Consider the following 18,411-nt stretch of genomic DNA (forward strand, 5'->3'; position numbering starts at 1 on the left):
TGTCTAATTATTTTGTCAGAGGCTTGCAGTAAGAATCTGAGTTTGCCTGTCAGACAGGTTCTTGTGAGGTGCGGCTTCAGAAAGAAGAGCGCAATGAGTGCATCACTTCTTCAACAAATCACAAAACTGACTTAAGCGTTGGTATGGGAAAAAAAAGAAGAAAAAAAGAAGGTAGCTCAAAATCAGTATCTGTGAGTCTTAAAACATTCTAAATTATCTTTACTTATACTGTTTATAATTCATCAAAAACTTAAGAAGCATTTCAATGGGCAAAATAGTATTTATTTATATCATTCACAAGTTTGATATATACATGTGGACAGCATTCTCTAAAATAAATAACACAAACTTAATTCTGCATAAAAAAAAAAAAAAAGAATATTCACAATTACAGATTTCTCAAAAAAATAAAATAATAAAAATTCATATTGCAGGACCAACCAAACAATTTTCATCAACAGTGAGTTGATCCATCATACTCACATTTTTACTACAATATTTTGTTCAACTGCCTGTAAAGTCACATTAGTACCACTGAAAATACAACAGAGGAAGACATTGCCTCTTTTGATAGTATAAGTAGACTGGCTCTATTTAAGGCACTGTTGGAGCAATGCCGTCATACAGAGAGAATCTATGGAACCAGGGAATAACACGTCATCATCATCATCATCATCATCATCATCACTTAATGACAAACAGTATCAGATGAAAACCTGACAGGAAGCAAGAGGAAACTTGGTTCCGGCTTTGTGTGTGCTGATGAAAGCGCAGAGTGGGAAAGTCCTCCCGACTGAACGTTTCCTACAATTTGCACGTTGCCTGTGCCACTTTCGAACTGCTTTTCTTGTTCAGGCTTCGACAAATGAAGGCTCCTGCATCCATCAGCTTGCTGAGGTCCACTCCCTGGGAACAAGAGATCTTTTTTTTTTTTTAATACAAACATGGCTTAAAGTGGTTTTAACGTAACAATTAAGATGAATGACGAGCTGATAAAACATTGTCAAAATACAGGGAAATAACATTTAAAAGTAATTAGTAAGAAGTAAGCGAAAAAAAAAAATGTTATGCTGTAGACAAACATGACTACTAACGGTTTGAATGCCAAGTCCATGAAGCATGTAGACGACATCTTCAGTTGCAACATTCCCAGAAGCACCCTGTGCATAAGGGCAACCACCTAACCCAGAGACGGAAGAGTCCACCACACTCACTCCCATCTACACGAAAAAGAAAAAGAGATTCATGAGAAGAAACGGCTAGTCACAACTTTAGGTGCATCTGTGTGCCGATGATACATTTATGAGCACCATTAAAAAGACTGTATGTAGGCTGTATCACAGATTTTTCATCACACCGTTTATGGGTTTTCACTAGTGATGGACAAATGAAGCTTCATGAAGCACTTGTGGTATTTTTTGACTCTTCTAGATGGCACTCTTGGTTTAAAGAAGCAGTGGACGCCTTTCTATTTAAACCAAGAGCACCATCTAGAGGAGTAAATAAATGTCACAAGTGCTTCATGAAGCTTCATTTTGCAATCACTAGTTTTTACAGTATGTCGGAATTCAGTCGAGAATGTTAAGAGTGCCACGCAACCCGTCACAGCGATGACGCGGGCAGGACAAAAATGTCCAATATGGCATTGTAGAGTCATTATTTTGATACTTAATCAGCTTCTTTTTTTCTTTTTTTTTAAGGAATCAGATGCCATTGATATTTTCAGTATTAATGTTTATACGCACTGACTAATCGAATGAAGTTACCTTTGGTTTTACAGCAAATGTCAACTGGGAGTGACAAACAAACAGCATGAAGGAACCCGTTTATTTGGAGAACCGTGCGAGCAAGAACATGAGAAACAACAGACCTGCAAGGCCACAAGGATGTTAGCGAGGGCCTGCCCGTACGTGTCGTGACAGTGCACCGCCAGGGCGTCGACTGGCACCTCGCGGCTCACCGCTGCCAGCATTTCCTGCATGCTGCCCGGAGTGCCCACTCCAATTGTGTCACCAAGGGAAATCTCATAGCAGCCCATGGAGTACAGACGCTTTGCTACCTGCAAACACACGAGCAATATAGGAGCGGGTATCGTTGACCATGCTAGCATCACATGAGATTAGATGTTTAGCGTTAGCATTCACATGTCATTGATGTCAGGGTCCTAAAGTACGGAAGTGTGTTGCATTCACTTTTGGGACTCCTGTATTTCTGACTAATTTTGGGGCGGAGCTTTGATTTTTTTTTTTTTTTTTTTTTTGTGTATATATATTTTTTTATTTTCTATTTTTCTGAATATATTTTTTCTTTTTCTTTTTTTTTGTTTTTTTACTGAATATTTCTGTCAAATTTTTTTCCCACCAAAAAACAGGCAGGAAAAAATGATTCAGAAAAACAGGAGGAGAAATTGGCCAGAAAAACAAACAATATATATTTAAAAAAAAAAAAAAAACTAATATTTTTTTTTAAACTTCTGAACTCCAAGTGACAACTTTATGACTTACTGGCTCATTTAAGGTGTACCATAATTAGTAGCACACAGTATTGGTCATGTGTTATGCTTTTTTTTTACTGTATACTATCATTCTAATGTAAGCTTGGTATTTCGTTTTATGGAGCATGTAAGTATACAAACGTGTCAATCGGTCAGCATGTTTTTAGTAAGCTAACAGTTAAGTTGCTACGGAAGCGTACTGCATGCGAGTCTGCAACAAGTCACTTGGAATTCAGAGGTAAAAATAAAATAAATTAAACACTCCGAAAAACAGAAGCTGGTGCTGTTTTTCCTGAATATTTTGTTTGTTTTTTGGGGGGGAAAAAATGGCCCTGTTTTTCTGAATATTTTCTTCCCCTGATTTTCCAAGTAATTTTTTATGCTGTTTTTCTGATTTTTTTTTTTTTTTTAATGACAGAAAATATACACTGAAACAGAAAACAAAATATTTAGAGAAAAAGAAAAAAATAGACATACCCCCCCCCCAAAAAAAAGAATCGAAAACAGGAGTATATTTACTTCCGTACTAAAGTGACACAAGTGCAAGTATGATAAATAAAGTTGTCACATAGTCGTCTACGCTTGATGGATAAAAGTGAGAACTTACTTGTGCAACTTTTTCAGGTGGAACCTTGCCTTCATATGGGCAGCCAAGGACACAAGACACATAACTGAAATGACAACAAAAGGATGTGCACTTATTGATAAATCAGCCAATTCTGAATATGCAAAAGATTTGTTTGAAGCTGTCGGCCACCTTACCCTCTTACAGGCACGCCAGCTTCTTTCGCCGCTTTCACGACCTCGTCGAAGCGCCGTAAGCTTTCATCCACTGAGCAGTTGATATTCTTTTTACTGAACAGCTCGGACGCCGCTCCAAATATGGCAACCTCAGAGGCGCCGGCCTTCACCTGTGATGAAGTCAGGGGAGGGAAACGCAATTCTAAGCACGACGTATGGCAAAGGAACTGACGGGAGAAGGTGCGCCCGATACCCACAGCAGCCTGGAAGCCCTTGAGGTTGGGGGTGAGGACCGGGTAAGACACCCCAGGTTTCTTATGGATGCCCTTTATCACCTCAACCTGGTCTGCCATCTGTAAACAGGGGGCAGCCAAATGGAAATCAATGTGCTAAGTACATGTGCAGTGCAGGCATGACACCATTTTGCATTTTGCAAACTTACTTGTGGAACCCACTTGGGCGACACAAAACTGGTGGCTTCTACTACTGACAGTCCCGACTCTGACAACATGTCTATCAAATGGATTTTGGTCTCTGTTGGAACGATAGTCTGACAAAGAAAACGGTATTATGTTTAGTATAATTTGTAACTGAAACAGAGAAACATTGGGTGAACATAACATAGACCACCTTTTCATTCTGAAGTCCATCTCTGGGTCCCACCTCCACTATTTTTACCCTCTGCGGGAGGGTTTGACTTGCTCTCACGCCAGCCTACGCACATCAAATTAAAAAGAGCCTGTCAGAATCATTCCATGTAAAAGTCAAGAATTTTCTCGTCACCTCTCATAATTTCTTTACAATGTGTGCTTGGAATGATAATATTTTCAGGAAGCCGTGATGTTTATCTGTATGAACCACAAGATGTGGACAGGTGTATGACTTCTGCCAATTGTGACTATACGTCACCATACGTCATCATATTGGCATAAATAGATGAGAAAAAATATATATTTGTAATGAATAAAATACAACGTTCTGAACAAATGTAGGCTAATGGCAATGGATACTTTCCGTGGCACATCCTAACACTAGTGCAAATCAGCAATGAGCAATAAATGTACAATATCATCAATGGAAACTGTACTGGTACACAGTATTTTAAATTACCCCTAGTGTGGGGAGACAGAACTTACATCAATTTGCAAAGCTCAAATTGTATTCCAGCTAAATGGAGCAATAAAACAGTTTTTATTCCACACATGTGTCTATATATAGAATGCACATTCTGATGTTGGAGAGCTCTGACATTGATGTCAAAAATCAATGTTGACAGGCGCTACTTTCATTTACGGGATGTTTCTTTCTTTACAAAGTGGGAGAAAAAATGAAATAAATGACAGTTTAAAAAGAGCCCGTTTCAAAACAACCACTACAACCTACTGGCCGATCAAATCCACACTCAAAGTGCTCTCACCTTCGATGCGGAGCTGAACGACAGGAATTGTTGTCCCATTGTTGCTGAGCTAAAAGCACTTCTGTTGACAAGCCTCCACACGGCCGCCATGTTGGTCCGGTCTCCGGTCACTTCTTCAGTGGAAACTCCTGCTTGGCCTGATGGGCAGCGCTTGGGCGCCCTCAAGCGGCCACAAATTGGTTGACGCGCTCATTGGCTACATTTATTGGCTGTTAACGCAGTAATTGCAGATAGTTCCGGACATCAATAAACATCATATAGCATAAAAGATTCCTGACATCACAAAGTCCAAACATCATATAGCCAAACTAGTTGAAACTGGATGGAGTTACATCAATAACAAAACAGACACGTAACAGGGCATGTACCTGTATAGAGAGTATTGGCATGACGTCATGTGCCACTTCATGTGTACGGAATGGCAAATGTGAACTAACAAAGGAGCGTCTGGAGAGAATTGCAAGGAAAATGGAAAAGATTTCCAACCGACAGTCTACCAAAGTGTGTTCTGAACATTTAGATTCAGGTAAGTATTAATATGATGGTTAAAATGCATTTTATCGTAATGAGATTGTGATATATGTGGCTAGCTTTGGCTAATGGAGTGGTCAAAAATGTTGATTTTGCGATTTCTCCAAATACCCTCCTTGAGGTCTTTATTTTCTTTTCCCAACAGCCCAAAAGTTGAAACTGTAGTCAAAGTGTATGAAAGTAAGTGATGAGTCAACAATGTTGCTGTTGTAGTAACATGTTAGTGCTTGTAGCTTGCGCGGTCGGAGAACTAGCTAACTTGGTCTCAACCTGAGATTCTTACGCAGACCTTTTTTGTTTTTGTTTTTTTGTTTTTTTTACACGCTTGTGTGAAAACAATTTGAGGACGCACCATCAGCTCAAGGACAAGCTAACTCTTTAGAGTAGCTATGCCCTCAAAGCAAAGGTCAATGTGTAAAAATGTTTTTTTTACTTTTTTATTTTTTATTTATCCAACCAGGTTCCTTCGACCTTATATCTCCCATTTTGGGATCGATAACCCCAAACCAACCTACGTTACCTGAAGTTCCTGGGTCAAGCGGAAAACCTCTTTGGAAGGTGTTGTCATGAGTCATGTTTATCCTCGTGATTGTGTAGTCATAGAAATGAGGTGGAAAAGAATCTTCCCCCTACCGTCCACTCTACGGGGTCAAATCAAACAAATCTCAACACATACCTAAATTAATCATGACGCACAATTAAAATGTTGGCAATTACATACTCATGCATGTAATCCCTACAGTGCCAATCAGTTTAGAATGCACTTTCACATCAGTAGGCCATTAAATGTTATTATTATTATTTTTTTAAGTGGACTGTGGTGAACCACACTGGGCTAATTTGCAAAAATCTAAATTTCCTGATTTTATCCCCGCCCCCTCTGATGACGCACAACCTCCCCTTGCATAATGGCAAGATACATTTACTTCTGCAGAGTCAAATGTTGCCATTTATATATATATTAATAAAGTAACTTATCAATTCTTCCCCATCACGTCACCTTGTATTAATTTGGCACAGTGGAAGATATGGACCCGCTGCTAACCGTGAGACCCACCAGAATTTTGGAACAGGAACTCGATAGCATAAAACTCCATGTGGAAGTGACTTTCATAGAGCAAGATTTTTTAGGATGAAATTTCCAGCCATGGGAAGTTTACAAAAATATCTTTAATGTGTCCAAAAGTAAAAAAAAACAAAAAAAAACAAAAAACTTTTAATTGGCTTAACATCATAGTGCATATTACAAGGTAGCATTGCAATGACATGGTAAAAACTGAAATTTTCAGATCTTCATCAAATAGTCCTCTGTAATTTTACAGGTTCAACCAACGTATCTTTTATCAGAGCGGAATATCTTCAAAAGTAAAAAAAAAAATAAAAAAAAAAAATAAAATGTTTTCCATTTAAACAAAAATTGTGTATAACTCAAACAGTTGATCATTTAAAGGGGGAAGTCAACCCCCCAAAATCTTTTTAATATATATGTGACCTCACTAGTCTAAACATGACATTCTGATTAATATCACATTTGTGGAATATGAATTATGCAGCAAAATCCAGCCGATTTTACCCATCTCAGCGGGCGGCCATTTTGCCACTAGCTGTCGACTAAAGATGACATCACAGTTGCGCAGGGATCAGGCAATGACCAATCACAGCTCAGTTTCCTGAAGCTGAGCTGTGATTGGTTGTTACCTGAGACCTGAGCAACTGTGATGTCATTTTCACTCGACAGCAAGTGGCAAAATGGCCGTTAACTGAGAAGAACAAATATGGCTTCATAACTCATATTCCACAAATGTAATATTAATCAGAGTGTCATGTTCCATTTTAACCCATTAAGGCCGGGAGCGCATTCACGCTCTTTTACTTTGAAAGCCGAGAGAGCGGATACGTCACTTTTTAAAGTTTTTTTTTTTTTTTTACCAATTCTCGGTCTCTTAGCCAATGAAATGCTTCAGAATATACACGAGAGGGTGACGTGGGCCTCGTAGCATGTCCTGGAATTTTATTCGAGCATTTATGGCTGACGCAGATTCCCGAAATTATGAAATAAACGATGCGATTGACAACGGCGCATGAGGAATTCGAATCAGAGTAATGAGTTGAAAGTGACATTATGTTAAGAAATATGTCTGTAGACAATGAGGATATTGAAAATGTTGATGGCTTTGTAACGGAACGGTCGATTACCACTCGACGTCCCTGCGCTCCAGTGTTGAAGGTAAATATACCGGCAGATGTGACACAGTTGTTTGTTGTTTTGTTTTTAATTACAGGTTTATAATAATAAACATAGATTTCTGTGAACATCACAGGTATAAGCTCTCAAATGTTTTTGAAATTATGTTTCTACCTGCTTCATGATTCAGTAGGTATTGACATATTGTTGAATTTCCAGGAAAACTTCAGGTTTTCGGGGATGACTTTAAAGTCACCCATAGGTTTTCGAGGCATGTTTTGGCAGGCGCTTTAAGCCTTAATGGGTTAAACACAGCAAAGGAAACACTCAAGATGCATGCTTTAGATACTGCATATGCATATACGTAAGGAGCTTGTCACAAAAGTAAAAAGATCTCTCAAAGCCGGTTTGTGTTACAGTAAATGGAAAAATACAGCGTATCGTAGTCAAGTCACGGTTATATATCAAACTTGTTGCCCTTTGTATTAACCAGTACCCAAGAATTATCAAAAAGTTGTACAGTTTTGTAGACATATATTGTAGTGTTTTGACTGGATTTTCGATTCCCAAAAAGGCCACATTTACCCAAAATAGCTCAATTTTTCCAGAACCGTCTCCTCCGGTTTTCAAAATTTTCTACAGCGTACTTGGGTTTTGACACAGACTTCTCATTTTGACACATTATAATTTGGGGGATGACACCTTTGAAGTCTACATTCTCAGGCATGACTTTAACATGCTCGCCCACTGTTAATATTTACACACGCGCGCAAACACTTTGGTCCAGTTTCACTGCAGCTCCTCATCGCTATCATCCACTTGTTGAATGATGAGATCAGCGCCGGAGTCTTCGGCCAAGTCGTCGTCATCGGTTGCCATCCAGGCCCGATTACTCTGCTCCTCCTCGCCGTCCACGCCCAGCAAGAGCGCCGGCTCCTCGTTGCTTCCCTCCAGACTTTCCATGGGCACGGCATCGCGACCAACTTCGTGGACGCACAAAGGGCACATGCGGTAACGCCGTGTGCCCTCACACACGACTTGCCCAGAGTCTTCGGTCACAGGACACTTGCACCTCCTGCATACAAGCTTCCTGGCTTGATGAATCTGAAAACAAGCAGCAAACATCACAGAGTATCGTCATTTGGTTTGGTATTTTGTATCTGCTACGGTGGACTATATGGACACAAATGTTGAGGCAGGCCTCTCAAATAATTGTACTATAGGTTAGGTCAGAGGTCAGTAACCTTTCCTGTCAAAAAAGCCATTTTAGGTCAAATAAATACAAAATTTCTCTGGAGCCGTGTGTTAGTGTTAGCCCAATGTACGGAGGGCCCATGAGCTCATGAGAGCTGCACCGTAAACACAAAATTGTGCAGCATCCAATTCTTTGACATTCATTTTCTTCTACCTTTCGTCTTTTCATTTTGTGTGTGTGTAATTTTTCATACATTTTTAGATTTTTCTGCCTTTCTGTCAAATTTCTGCCAATTTTATGGCTACATGGTCATTTTCTGCCTCCTTCCTTTCTTGGATGTTTAATGGCTATTTTTTGTTGATATTTTTCTGCCTTTTTTGCCAGCAATTTTTTTTTCTTCCCCAATTTTGACGACATTTTGTGCTAATTCTTTTTTTTTTTTTTTTTTGACATATTATAGTTACTTTCCGAATGTTTTCTGCCTTTTTTTTTTTTAAATTATTATTATGAATACATTTTCTGACTTTTTTGGCAACTCCAAAAATGTTTTTTTTCTGCCTTTTATTTTTTTTTTTTAATTCAATTCGCTGACATTTTTTTTGGGCAATTTCATGGACATTTTATGGTGTTTTTTTTTTTTTTTTAAATACATGTATTTATGGTCAGTTTTTGGACATTTTTAGGTAATTGAAAACACTTTTTCTAACAACTAAAAAAATATGGACTGACGTTTTTTTGGAATATTTAGTTATTCATTTTTAAAAAAAGAAATCTAAAGCACAAATTCATTTAAAGAATATTTTATCTAAATATATATATATTTTTTTAATTATTAATTTCTACTATTTCTACTATAGAGGGACGAAAGAGGCATATGTGGCTCCAGAGCTGCACGGTGCAGACTTCTTGGTTCGGTTGTTCTTCCACCAGATTCTTGACTTCAACCCTTCGGGATGAACGACAACAGAGATTGAGCTCCTGACCTGACAATCTGGATGAATGAACAACCTTCAGACAGTCCCAAATTCTTGCAGTAAGTCTTTCCAAACAGGAAAACGGCAAACAGGAAAACAATCATCGTGAGCTTACCGTCTCAAAGTGGCTGCGGAGATGCTCCAGTCGAGTAAATCGCTTACTGCAGGCCTGACATGGATACGGTCTCTCACCCGTGTGACAGCGCAAGTGACGCTTTAGGTCGGCCTTCCTTTTCACCGTGTGTGTACAGAAAGGACATTTGAAGCGCATTGCGGCGTTGGATTCTGTAAAAGCAGGTGGAGAAAAGCTGTCGGAATCAACATTTTTAACCACATTCCTCTCTAAACTTCTCTTACCATTTTCATGAAAGTTTGCAACAACCCCCACAATCGGTGGCAAATTGGCGTAAAGCTCATCGGCCTTCTCCGCCTTTCGCGTGCTGGCCTCCTGCATGTCTGGGTCGTCACGCGCGCTGTTGGTCGCCTTCCTCTTATTCGCACCTTTGGCACGCCGCCGCTCTGACACTGGCAAAGTATACAAAGGATCCTGGGGGTCCTCTAAGTCTGCGTTGAGCTCATTGGCAGGACTGCTCGGCTCGGTCTTCAAGGCCGAACCGGAAATGTCCTGCTCCAAATCTTTGCCCATGTAGCTCGACTGCGATCTGGAGCTGTCCCTGGTCCAAAGTGCAGGTGGCGGACTGTCAGAACGTTGTTCTGGCTGCGGATGCTGCTGATGCTGATGCTGATGCTCTCCAGTCTCCTCCCCAGCCCCACTGGTGAAGCTGCAAGTTTCGGACAAGCTGTGACAACGATCGCTGTCTTCATCTTTCACGCTGATATCCAGTGAGGATTTGATGAAATTCTTGCAGTAATTGATGACATTGTTCATCTGCAGGTAACTGGCCGCAGACATCACCTCGATCACATTGTGACCCGAGAGGTCCAGCTGGCCCGAGTAGATGAAATCCAGGATGACTGTGAAGATCTCGGGGCTGAAAGAGTCAAAGGTGGCATTGGAAGACTCCGACATGCCGTCGAGGCCCTGGGTCAGCAGCATGCGGAAGTAGCCGCTGCTGGCGCACAGCACGTTGCGGTGGGCCCTGAAGAGGTGGCCTTCCACCAGCACGCTGAAGTCGCAGAAGAGCTCTTGACGTCTCTGCTGGTTGAGCTGCTTCAGCAGGTTGGTTTGGTGAGCCACCGTGATGTCGGCCGTGTTGAACCATCTCTGAGGCTGCCTGGAGGACATCGGGCATGACAAGTGTCAACTTCAATACAACTAGCATCAAGCACTTGAGGTAATGTGCATGTATCACAGTGTTTTTTTTTTTTTTTTTTTTAAGTACATCTGTGCGATTTAATGACATTTAAAAACAAAACTAAAAGCAACAAGCTAAAAGCTGTATAAAACAATCTGCAATAACCACATGATGAGAAACGTTTTCTATATTGGTTACCTCGGTCAAATGCAGTGCAGTTTTATGCCACTTTACTGTAAAATATTACGGAAGAGGATTGCATTCACTTGAAAAAAAAATCTCCAGTTTTTTTTACTTGTTTTTTGGGAGCTTTGTTTTTTGAGTATTTTCTTTTGAATATTTTTTTTTAGCTGTTTTACTGAATATTTTTTTCTGTCATAAAAAAATAAATATATATTCCGAAAAACAGAAAAAAAATACTCAAAAAAATCAGTAAAACAGAAAAGAAATTACTAAGAAAAACAGAAAAAAATATTCAGAAAAACAGAGGAAAAAATATTTTCTTTTAAAATAGAAAAAACACATTACTCAGAAAAATAGTGGGAAAAATATTCAATAAAACATAAAAAAAAAACCTAAAAAAAAAAAAAAAAAAAAAAAAAAACCACAAAGCTCCCCCCAAAAATTGGTCAGAAAAAGTTTTTTTTTTTTTTTTTTTTTAAGTGACTGCAATACGCTTCCGTACAGTATAACCCCAAATTGATTTTTAAGTCACCACCTCTGTAAATTGCCACTAATCCATGCTGTTGTCTTCACTTGAACTACACAGCAGATGCTCCGCCTACTCGACCACACTCTAAGCTACCATTGGCTAAACCCGCCGTCAATCAAACCAAGTCAACTATGGGCTACACCCGACACCAGGCAGGGAGCTTCGGGTGACAAATCCCTGTAATCACCCTTAATGGAGGCGCGTAGAACGTCGAAAATCTGATGCTACAAACACACTAGAAAACGGGCAGAGGAAATACAAAATCGTGGGGCTGCCACGATTTTTTTTTTTTATACACTAAACCGCATTCATACCTTTTTTTTTTCTTCCCAGTAACCTATTTTCCCATCCTCATGTCGACTACGACACACATTCATTTTTAATTATGCCCGATATAAGCCACCCGCCCGCATTATACCACGCGTGTCCCAAATCTTCAATCAAGGAACGTAAAATAAAGTGTACACATTTCAATTCGAGCTAATTCCGGCGTGTGGAGCTGCAGAAGAGTGCGGTAGTCCTGCGAGGGTAACGCGGGCAGCGGCGCACCAGAAGCAGCCCACAGTGTCCTGGAGCGACGCCCACTTCAGGCTCACAATGGAAAATAAACCTCCGCACAGAACGTCGGGTTGCCTTGTATTAGTATACAATTATCCCGGGGAAATCCATCTGTGGATTATACGTGAAAACGCCCGTTTTATTCAAGTGCACTCCCCCACCCTCCCACCCCACCCTCACACACTTCTCACCGGAGGTCCGGAGCACAGCGAGCAGCGGGGAGGATTCGCCTCGCTTGCCCGAACGCAGCGACTCTCTCCCGGCGCGAGCATTCGACAGGACCCGCTTACGCCCCTCGCCATGGTACCCGTGATCAAAACCCATCGCTACTCACTGGTGGTTGGATTCACCCGACGCCCGATAGAGCCTGTTCTCCCCGTCGTCGGTCACAAGATCCATTTTTGGATTCCCTGCAGGCTTTTCTCTGGCCTTTTTCTCTCGATCAGGGTCCACAGTCAGCCACTTCCTGCTCAGCCCTAAAGACCGAAACCCGGCGAGAGAGACTGGAGCGCTGTGCTGACGTGGGTGTTTTATTAACTGGGTGCCCGAGGGTTCAAGGAGCCATTTAAAGCCCCAGCGCCATGCTTAGATGCTTTTGCATGCACAATGTCGCATTTTTTTTTAATTATTTAAGAATTCAAATACTTTTAAAAAGTCAAAATAGCAGCTCTGCAGTAGTGACCCGAGAATGTCAAATGGTTGAAGTAATTGGAAGGCTGCAACTATTCATCAATCATGTTCATGTTAAATACATCTACAAGATGACACAACAATGTGATATAATTATTTGATGAGTACGGCTTGCAGAACAACACAGAAAGAGAAAGACAATGATAAAGCAGAGAACATTTATTTTTCAACAATCTCTCAAAAAATTATGGAATGCTAACCCTAATTATAGGGCACATGTTGCATACAGCAGTACTTGGAATTTTAAATTAACACCCTTTACAGTTCTTACAGGATAAAGCATGTGCATTTAATTACACAGCTATACCATTATAATATTTTAAAATTATACAGTTTAGTGTCATTCATTTACTGGACAGAAATGTTTCTACTAGCTTGTAGTAAGGCGTGTTGGGTTCATTTTAAACACCCACTTCAGTAACCAAACTGTTAGGTTCCCTTTCCATTAGGTTACAAACAAAGCATATATTCATATTACCCTCAATATTTTGCAAGGTATAAATAAAGCCTGTGTGCTTTGGAGATTTCGCATCATTTTTTCAAAACAGGAGCTGGCTTTTTGGAATATCCGGTGGGGTTCATCGACTGCCAGCGCCAAACATCTTCACCTACATGCAAACAGATACATGATGAGCTTCACATACAAAACTTTTTAATATATCACTTTTTTTTCTTTAAAGAAGGACGTTGTGGGAAAAATTACACATTCTTTCCAGTGCAAATTCAGCTTTCCAGCCCAGCTCCTTCTCAGCCAGGCTCGGGTCAGCGTAGCAGCAGGCGGCATCTCCTTCTCGACGAGTCGTAATCTTGTAGGGAATCTACAGAGCGATAAGATGGCACAGAATATTGCATTGAATTGAGAGGATGACTTGATTTTGGAGAGGGAAGACTCACCTCCTTCCCAGATGCCTTCTTCATAGCATTTACCATCTGGAGCACAGAGTAACCAACTCCTGTTCCGAGATTGTAAACCTGTAGATATGAAGGAAAAAATAAAATAACATGATTAATGCAATGTTTCCCCAACATTCAGTGGGCCAAGCTAAGGCAGTATTTTACACTGGAAATGCAGTAATACCAACTTCAAAAATGCCACAAAAGAAAGTTGCGCTCGTTTCCGTTTTGTTACCTTGCAGCCACAGTTGTCCTTCAACTTCTTCAGCGCGGCGATGTGACCCTTTGCCAAATCCACAACATGAATGTAATCTCTCACACCTTGAAAGAAAATTCATACACAATAGATTCAATAGTGATCAATTTTTCCTCGAAAGCATGGTATACACGTACCAATAATTGGGACAAATTTGAGCATTGAGCATTTGAGTTTCCTATTGTCTGGAGAGGTTGTGAAGGCAACAGGAGTTGTCTTAAATATTTTTTTTCTGTGTTGTCATTTAAATTGTTTGTTGCTATCTCGCCGCTTGGCCTGATTACTTCTGCAACACTACAATAACCTCGACTACCAGTAGGCAGCCATCTTGCTCTGTTAATGTCAACTTCCGCCAATAAACAAGAGAACAACTCTTCCAGAGCTGCAAAATGTAAGAATATCTCATTTTTAATACTTAATCAGAGCCGGTCGCATCACTTAATAAAGTTTATTTGAAACACATTATTCCACTTCATCATGATAAATAACGACGACGGTGAAATTTACTGAGGGTCCGAAAATAGTGGCTACTGGGTACTCGTTTCTTTGTATTTTCTCGGTCAGTCTCAGTACTGACATGCATCTGGTTTCATTTGTGTTGTGTTGGTCATCTCGAGTACCCCACGCAATGGAGCAGCAACAAGAACACGTGTCGATTTCTCTCTCTCCAGATTCTCTGAACCTTTTGATGATAGATGATGAAATCCCTACAGTTTTTTTGTTTTTGTTTTTTTTAATAAAAACCTTGCAATTGTACTTGAGGAACATTGTCCTTAAACTGTGAGACTATTTTCTCACACACATATTCAAAAGATGGCGAACTTCACCCCATCTTTACTTGCGAATAACAATTCACTGAGGCTCCTTTTATAACCAAAAATGGCAACCACTTGTTCCCAATTAGGCTGTTCACCTGCGAGATGTTCCAAATAGGTATTTAATGAGCATTCTTCAACTTTCTTCATCTGTTTTTGTGCCACTTGTCCCAGCTTTTTTGGAACGTGGTGCAGCTCTAAAATTCCAACTTAATGATTATTTCAACATTAAATATCTTTGTGTGTGTGTGTTCAATTAAATATAGGTTGAACGTGATTTGCACATTTGATTCTGTTTTTATTTACGTGTAATACAACATACAAATTTGATATTTGCTACCTGTCCCATCCAGTGTGTCATAGTCATTTCCAAAAACATTGAGGCACTCCCTTCTCCCAACAGCAACCTATTATAAAGAAATGGTGTGATGCAATAACAAGCATCATCGTAAAACCACACAAATCTTCAGCTTTCGAGTACCTGGGCGACGTATGGTAGTAAATTGTTGGGGATACCCTGAGGGTCCTCTCCGATGAGGCCGGAGGAATGAGCGCCGATGGGGTTGAAATACCGCAGCAAGACCGAATTCCAACTCTGCTCACAGGGCAAAAATGATGAGAGCAACTTTTCACGGGCGCGCGCGTGCACGCTTGCTCGACCTCCAGCTCAGTACCTGGTTGGCCTTACAGTGGTCCTTGATCATCTCCTCGATGAAGAACTTGGTCTTGCCGTAAGGGTTGGTACAGCTGCCGACGGGGTGCCGCTCGTCGATGGGCAGACGCTGCGGCTCGCCGTACACGGTGGCCGAGCTGCTGAACACCAGATGGCGCACGCCGCGAGCCTGCATCACCTGCGGAACGCGGCCGGAAGCGCGCCGTTACGGCACACCGGCTCGAGGCTTGGCGAACGGTTGGTCGAGATACTTGAACTGACCTCAAGTAGGTTCATGGAGGCGGTAAGGTTGACCCTGTAGTAGCGTAACGGCTCCTGCACCGACTCCCCGACGGCCTTCAGGCCGGCAAAGTGCATCACGGCGCTGAAAGAATGCTGTGACACGCATGAGATTGCAAAAATATTCAACTTCGATTGTCTTCGCAGTATAACGCAGCAAAAGGGACTTTGAACTGATTTTGGAATGAGTTTTAAATCATTTAAAGTTCAATATTTTTTGAAGGCCCTCATCATTACTCTGTACTGCTGCTTGATGTCATTAATCACAACTTCCTCATAGCAAAGCGCAAACATTATGTATGTTTTTAAATCTATATTTTATTTGGTGGCAAGAATGTTCTTGAAAGGTCATTAAAAAAAAAATTGTATGGTACCGTGCGCCCCATTTTTTTTTCTATAAACAGACATAATTTTTTCGGGGTTTTCCATTGACATTCCACTCGACAAGTGAGCATGGATCACTTGACTTTGACTAAACCACAAACACAATTTACAATGGGAACTTTTATTATAGAGCTTAGGCTTATCAGCAAAATTTTTTTTTTTTTTTTAAGTTATTAAAACACAAACTAATCAGTTACACTTTACTTGGTGATAATCATACTTTATTCTAGAGTAATATTAATCTTGGTATGTTTATGTTGTATTCATTTGAGGACCTCCGGAATACTCATGACCACTTTATGGAAGCTAAGGGAGATAAAGAATGTATCATTATTTATTTATTTTTTGGCGCTCTGTATAGATTTAGTAGCAATTAAATAATGCATGTTTGTCAAATTATGGATGATGAAGAGTATCCTAAGTTGTAGAATTCATCTACTTTGATAACTGATGTCGGACGGGCGCACTAACCTTATCGAAAAGAGCTTCCAGGGCAGCTCTGTTCAGGAGATCGAGTTCACAAAACTCAATGGGCGTGTCCAGAATCGTCTCTATCCTGAGTATGCTCTCCGGCTTACCACCTTCTCCTGCACGCACAGCACCTGCTCACATTATGAGCACGTAAGACTGTACCTGGCTCAAAAAAAAAAAAAAAACACACACATCCCGAATGCAGCTTACCTCTGACAGCATTGCTGAAATTATCAACCACAATGGGTTGGTAGCCTGCTTCAATAAGTGCGAGTACACAGTGACTCCCGATGAAGCCTGCGCCGCCCGTGACCAGCACCTTCTCTGGCATTCTCTGCAGTCAAATACAGCATATCAATACGCAGCTCTGGGAAACCAGGATGTTAAGTTCAGATTTACAACACATTCTTTTCATGATAACAGTAAAAGTACTTCTTCCTTAGAAAATGAAGTACTAAAATAGAAGCCATTCATTGAGACGATAACTAAAATTGACAATTTCGTCAATCACTAAAATGGAAAAAGAAAACAAGACAGTTCCGAAATTTCACACGATACAATCAGAAGGAACGAAACGAACCACTCAGTGTCTCAGTGCATAAAATCTCAAGCAATTATTCACTTTTTTTTTTTTTTTTTAAATTTAGGTGAAAACTTATATTATTGTCAGTTCAACATGTTTCACGAAACAGTTAATAAAGACAACATTGTATTAAATGTGTCTTGCGTGTTAAACGACAGTTAAAAATAGGTGTGTTCTAATTTTCTGTATAAAAGTTGAAATGTATGCTGAAGGAAAATAGACTAAACTGTCAATTTAGTCGACTTCATCAACTAAAATTGCTCTTTATTTTCGTCGACTAAAATTGGATTAAAACTCAAATACAATCATATGACTAAATTATGACTAAAAATGTAATTAATTTTAGTCAAAAGACTAAAACTAAATTAAAATTTCTTGTCAAATTTAACACTGGCATTCACCAACTCCAAGTGTTGGTATCCGGACTTGTTCCTTTAGGGGAGGGGCCAGAAATGATGACGTCGTCTTGACCATTATGCCACGTGAGTGGTTCAGGAAGTGGTTCAGATTTTGCCGCGAGACAGACGTCAGTATTTCTAAATTATCATTGTAAAAAAAAGGGGAGGGGGAAAAAATACGTCAATATTTCAAGGTCCATTCCGAAATGTACAGTATGTTGTTGTTGTTGTTTTAAATATTCATTTATTAATTAATGTTTTGGGTTTTTTTGACAGCGAGTTGCGGTCACTTCAGAGTAAGGCTTTAATTGCTTCGAATCTTCGATGGTAGAGTTTGGAGACAGATTAGAAAGTTTGAAGAGAGAGGCATTCATTTTAAATATCATCGTTTACCCAGTAAATCAAAATAATAAAAGCTGCCCAATTACATATAATTCACAGATCGCCACCGACTTCTTGGCAGACTACAAAAAATACACCAGGCTATTTCCGAGTGTAAATATACTCACTTAAATAATTTTCCGGTGGTCGCGAAATAAGAACGTGTAGAATTGAAGACGTCCGAGTATGCTGCCCCTGATTCTTTACTTCCTCTCATACGTATACTAGAGTGAAGTTCACCATTGGAACGCGACTTCCTCTGAGACAATTTTCAAAGTAAATTAATAAACTATTTAAAATCACAACTTTATGAAACTAAACTCGTTTAAGCTTGAAATAACGCATATTAACTTAAGTTTATATATTTCAAGTATTTACCAAGGTTGATAAAATCGCCATATACTCCGCAATACTAAAACAATATTTTATTTTGAAAAGTTCTGCATAACCCCCCGAACGTCCTTCCCGTTTGCGGAAGATGGTCACGTCACGTACCACTGACGTCAGCTCGTAAGTAAACGAAG

The 18,411-nt window shown here is 40.0% G+C and overlaps 3 protein-coding genes across 7 annotated transcripts; all 3 read right to left on the reverse strand.

Annotated features, from left to right (window-relative positions):
• Nucleotides 1–260: 260 nt before the first annotated feature.
• Nucleotides 261–5,767, reverse strand: hmgcl (3-hydroxy-3-methylglutaryl-CoA lyase). 2 transcript variants are annotated; one of them, XM_077537974.1, is made up of 10 exons: nt 5,704–5,767; nt 4,653–4,861; nt 3,866–3,949; nt 3,678–3,785; nt 3,493–3,588; nt 3,257–3,405; nt 3,102–3,165; nt 1,871–2,059; nt 1,095–1,220; nt 261–921 (listed from the first exon to the last, which is right to left on the reverse strand). In XM_077537974.1, the coding sequence occupies exons 2-10, from the start codon at nt 4,740–4,742 to the stop codon at nt 805–807; spliced, it is 1,023 nt and encodes a 340-aa protein (XP_077394100.1). In that variant the 5' UTR covers nt 4,743–4,861; nt 5,704–5,767; the 3' UTR covers nt 261–804. The 2 variants fall into 2 exon arrangements, with proteins under 2 accessions (XP_077394100.1, XP_077394101.1); XM_077537975.1 differs by having other exon boundaries at nt 261–906; nt 5,704–5,761.
• A 1,140-nt stretch (nt 5,768–6,907) lies between these two features.
• zbtb8a (zinc finger and BTB domain containing 8A) lies at nt 6,908–12,679 on the reverse strand. 3 transcript variants are annotated; one of them, XM_077537970.1, is made up of 4 exons: nt 12,398–12,672; nt 9,895–10,772; nt 9,653–9,822; nt 6,908–8,472 (listed from the first exon to the last, which is right to left on the reverse strand). In XM_077537970.1, the coding sequence occupies exons 1-4, from the start codon at nt 12,460–12,462 to the stop codon at nt 8,158–8,160; spliced, it is 1,428 nt and encodes a 475-aa protein (XP_077394096.1). In that variant the 5' UTR covers nt 12,463–12,672; the 3' UTR covers nt 6,908–8,157. The 3 variants fall into 3 exon arrangements, with proteins under 3 accessions (XP_077394096.1, XP_077394094.1, XP_077394097.1); XM_077537968.1 differs by having other exon boundaries at nt 9,653–10,772; nt 12,398–12,675; XM_077537971.1 differs by lacking the exon at nt 6,908–8,472 and adding an exon at nt 9,177–9,509 and having other exon boundaries at nt 9,653–10,772; nt 12,398–12,679.
• A 218-nt stretch (nt 12,680–12,897) lies between these two features.
• gale (UDP-galactose-4-epimerase) lies at nt 12,898–18,128 on the reverse strand. 2 transcript variants are annotated; one of them, XM_077537973.1, is made up of 11 exons: nt 18,016–18,128; nt 16,736–16,859; nt 16,526–16,641; nt 15,653–15,766; nt 15,393–15,569; nt 15,200–15,313; nt 15,059–15,125; nt 13,883–13,968; nt 13,648–13,725; nt 13,457–13,571; nt 12,898–13,361 (listed from the first exon to the last, which is right to left on the reverse strand). In XM_077537973.1, exons 2-11 carry the CDS (start codon nt 16,854–16,856, stop codon nt 13,285–13,287), a joined length of 1,065 nt encoding a protein of 354 aa, XP_077394099.1. In that variant the 5' UTR covers nt 16,857–16,859; nt 18,016–18,128; the 3' UTR covers nt 12,898–13,284. The 2 variants fall into 2 exon arrangements, with proteins under 2 accessions (XP_077394099.1, XP_077394098.1); XM_077537972.1 differs by having other exon boundaries at nt 16,526–16,656.
• Nucleotides 18,129–18,411: the final 283 nt, after the last annotated feature.

Source organism: Festucalex cinctus, chromosome 12 (assembly GCF_051991245.1).
Source record: "Festucalex cinctus isolate MCC-2025b chromosome 12, RoL_Fcin_1.0, whole genome shotgun sequence".
In the NCBI taxonomy this organism is placed as follows: domain Eukaryota; kingdom Metazoa; phylum Chordata; class Actinopteri; order Syngnathiformes; family Syngnathidae; genus Festucalex; species Festucalex cinctus.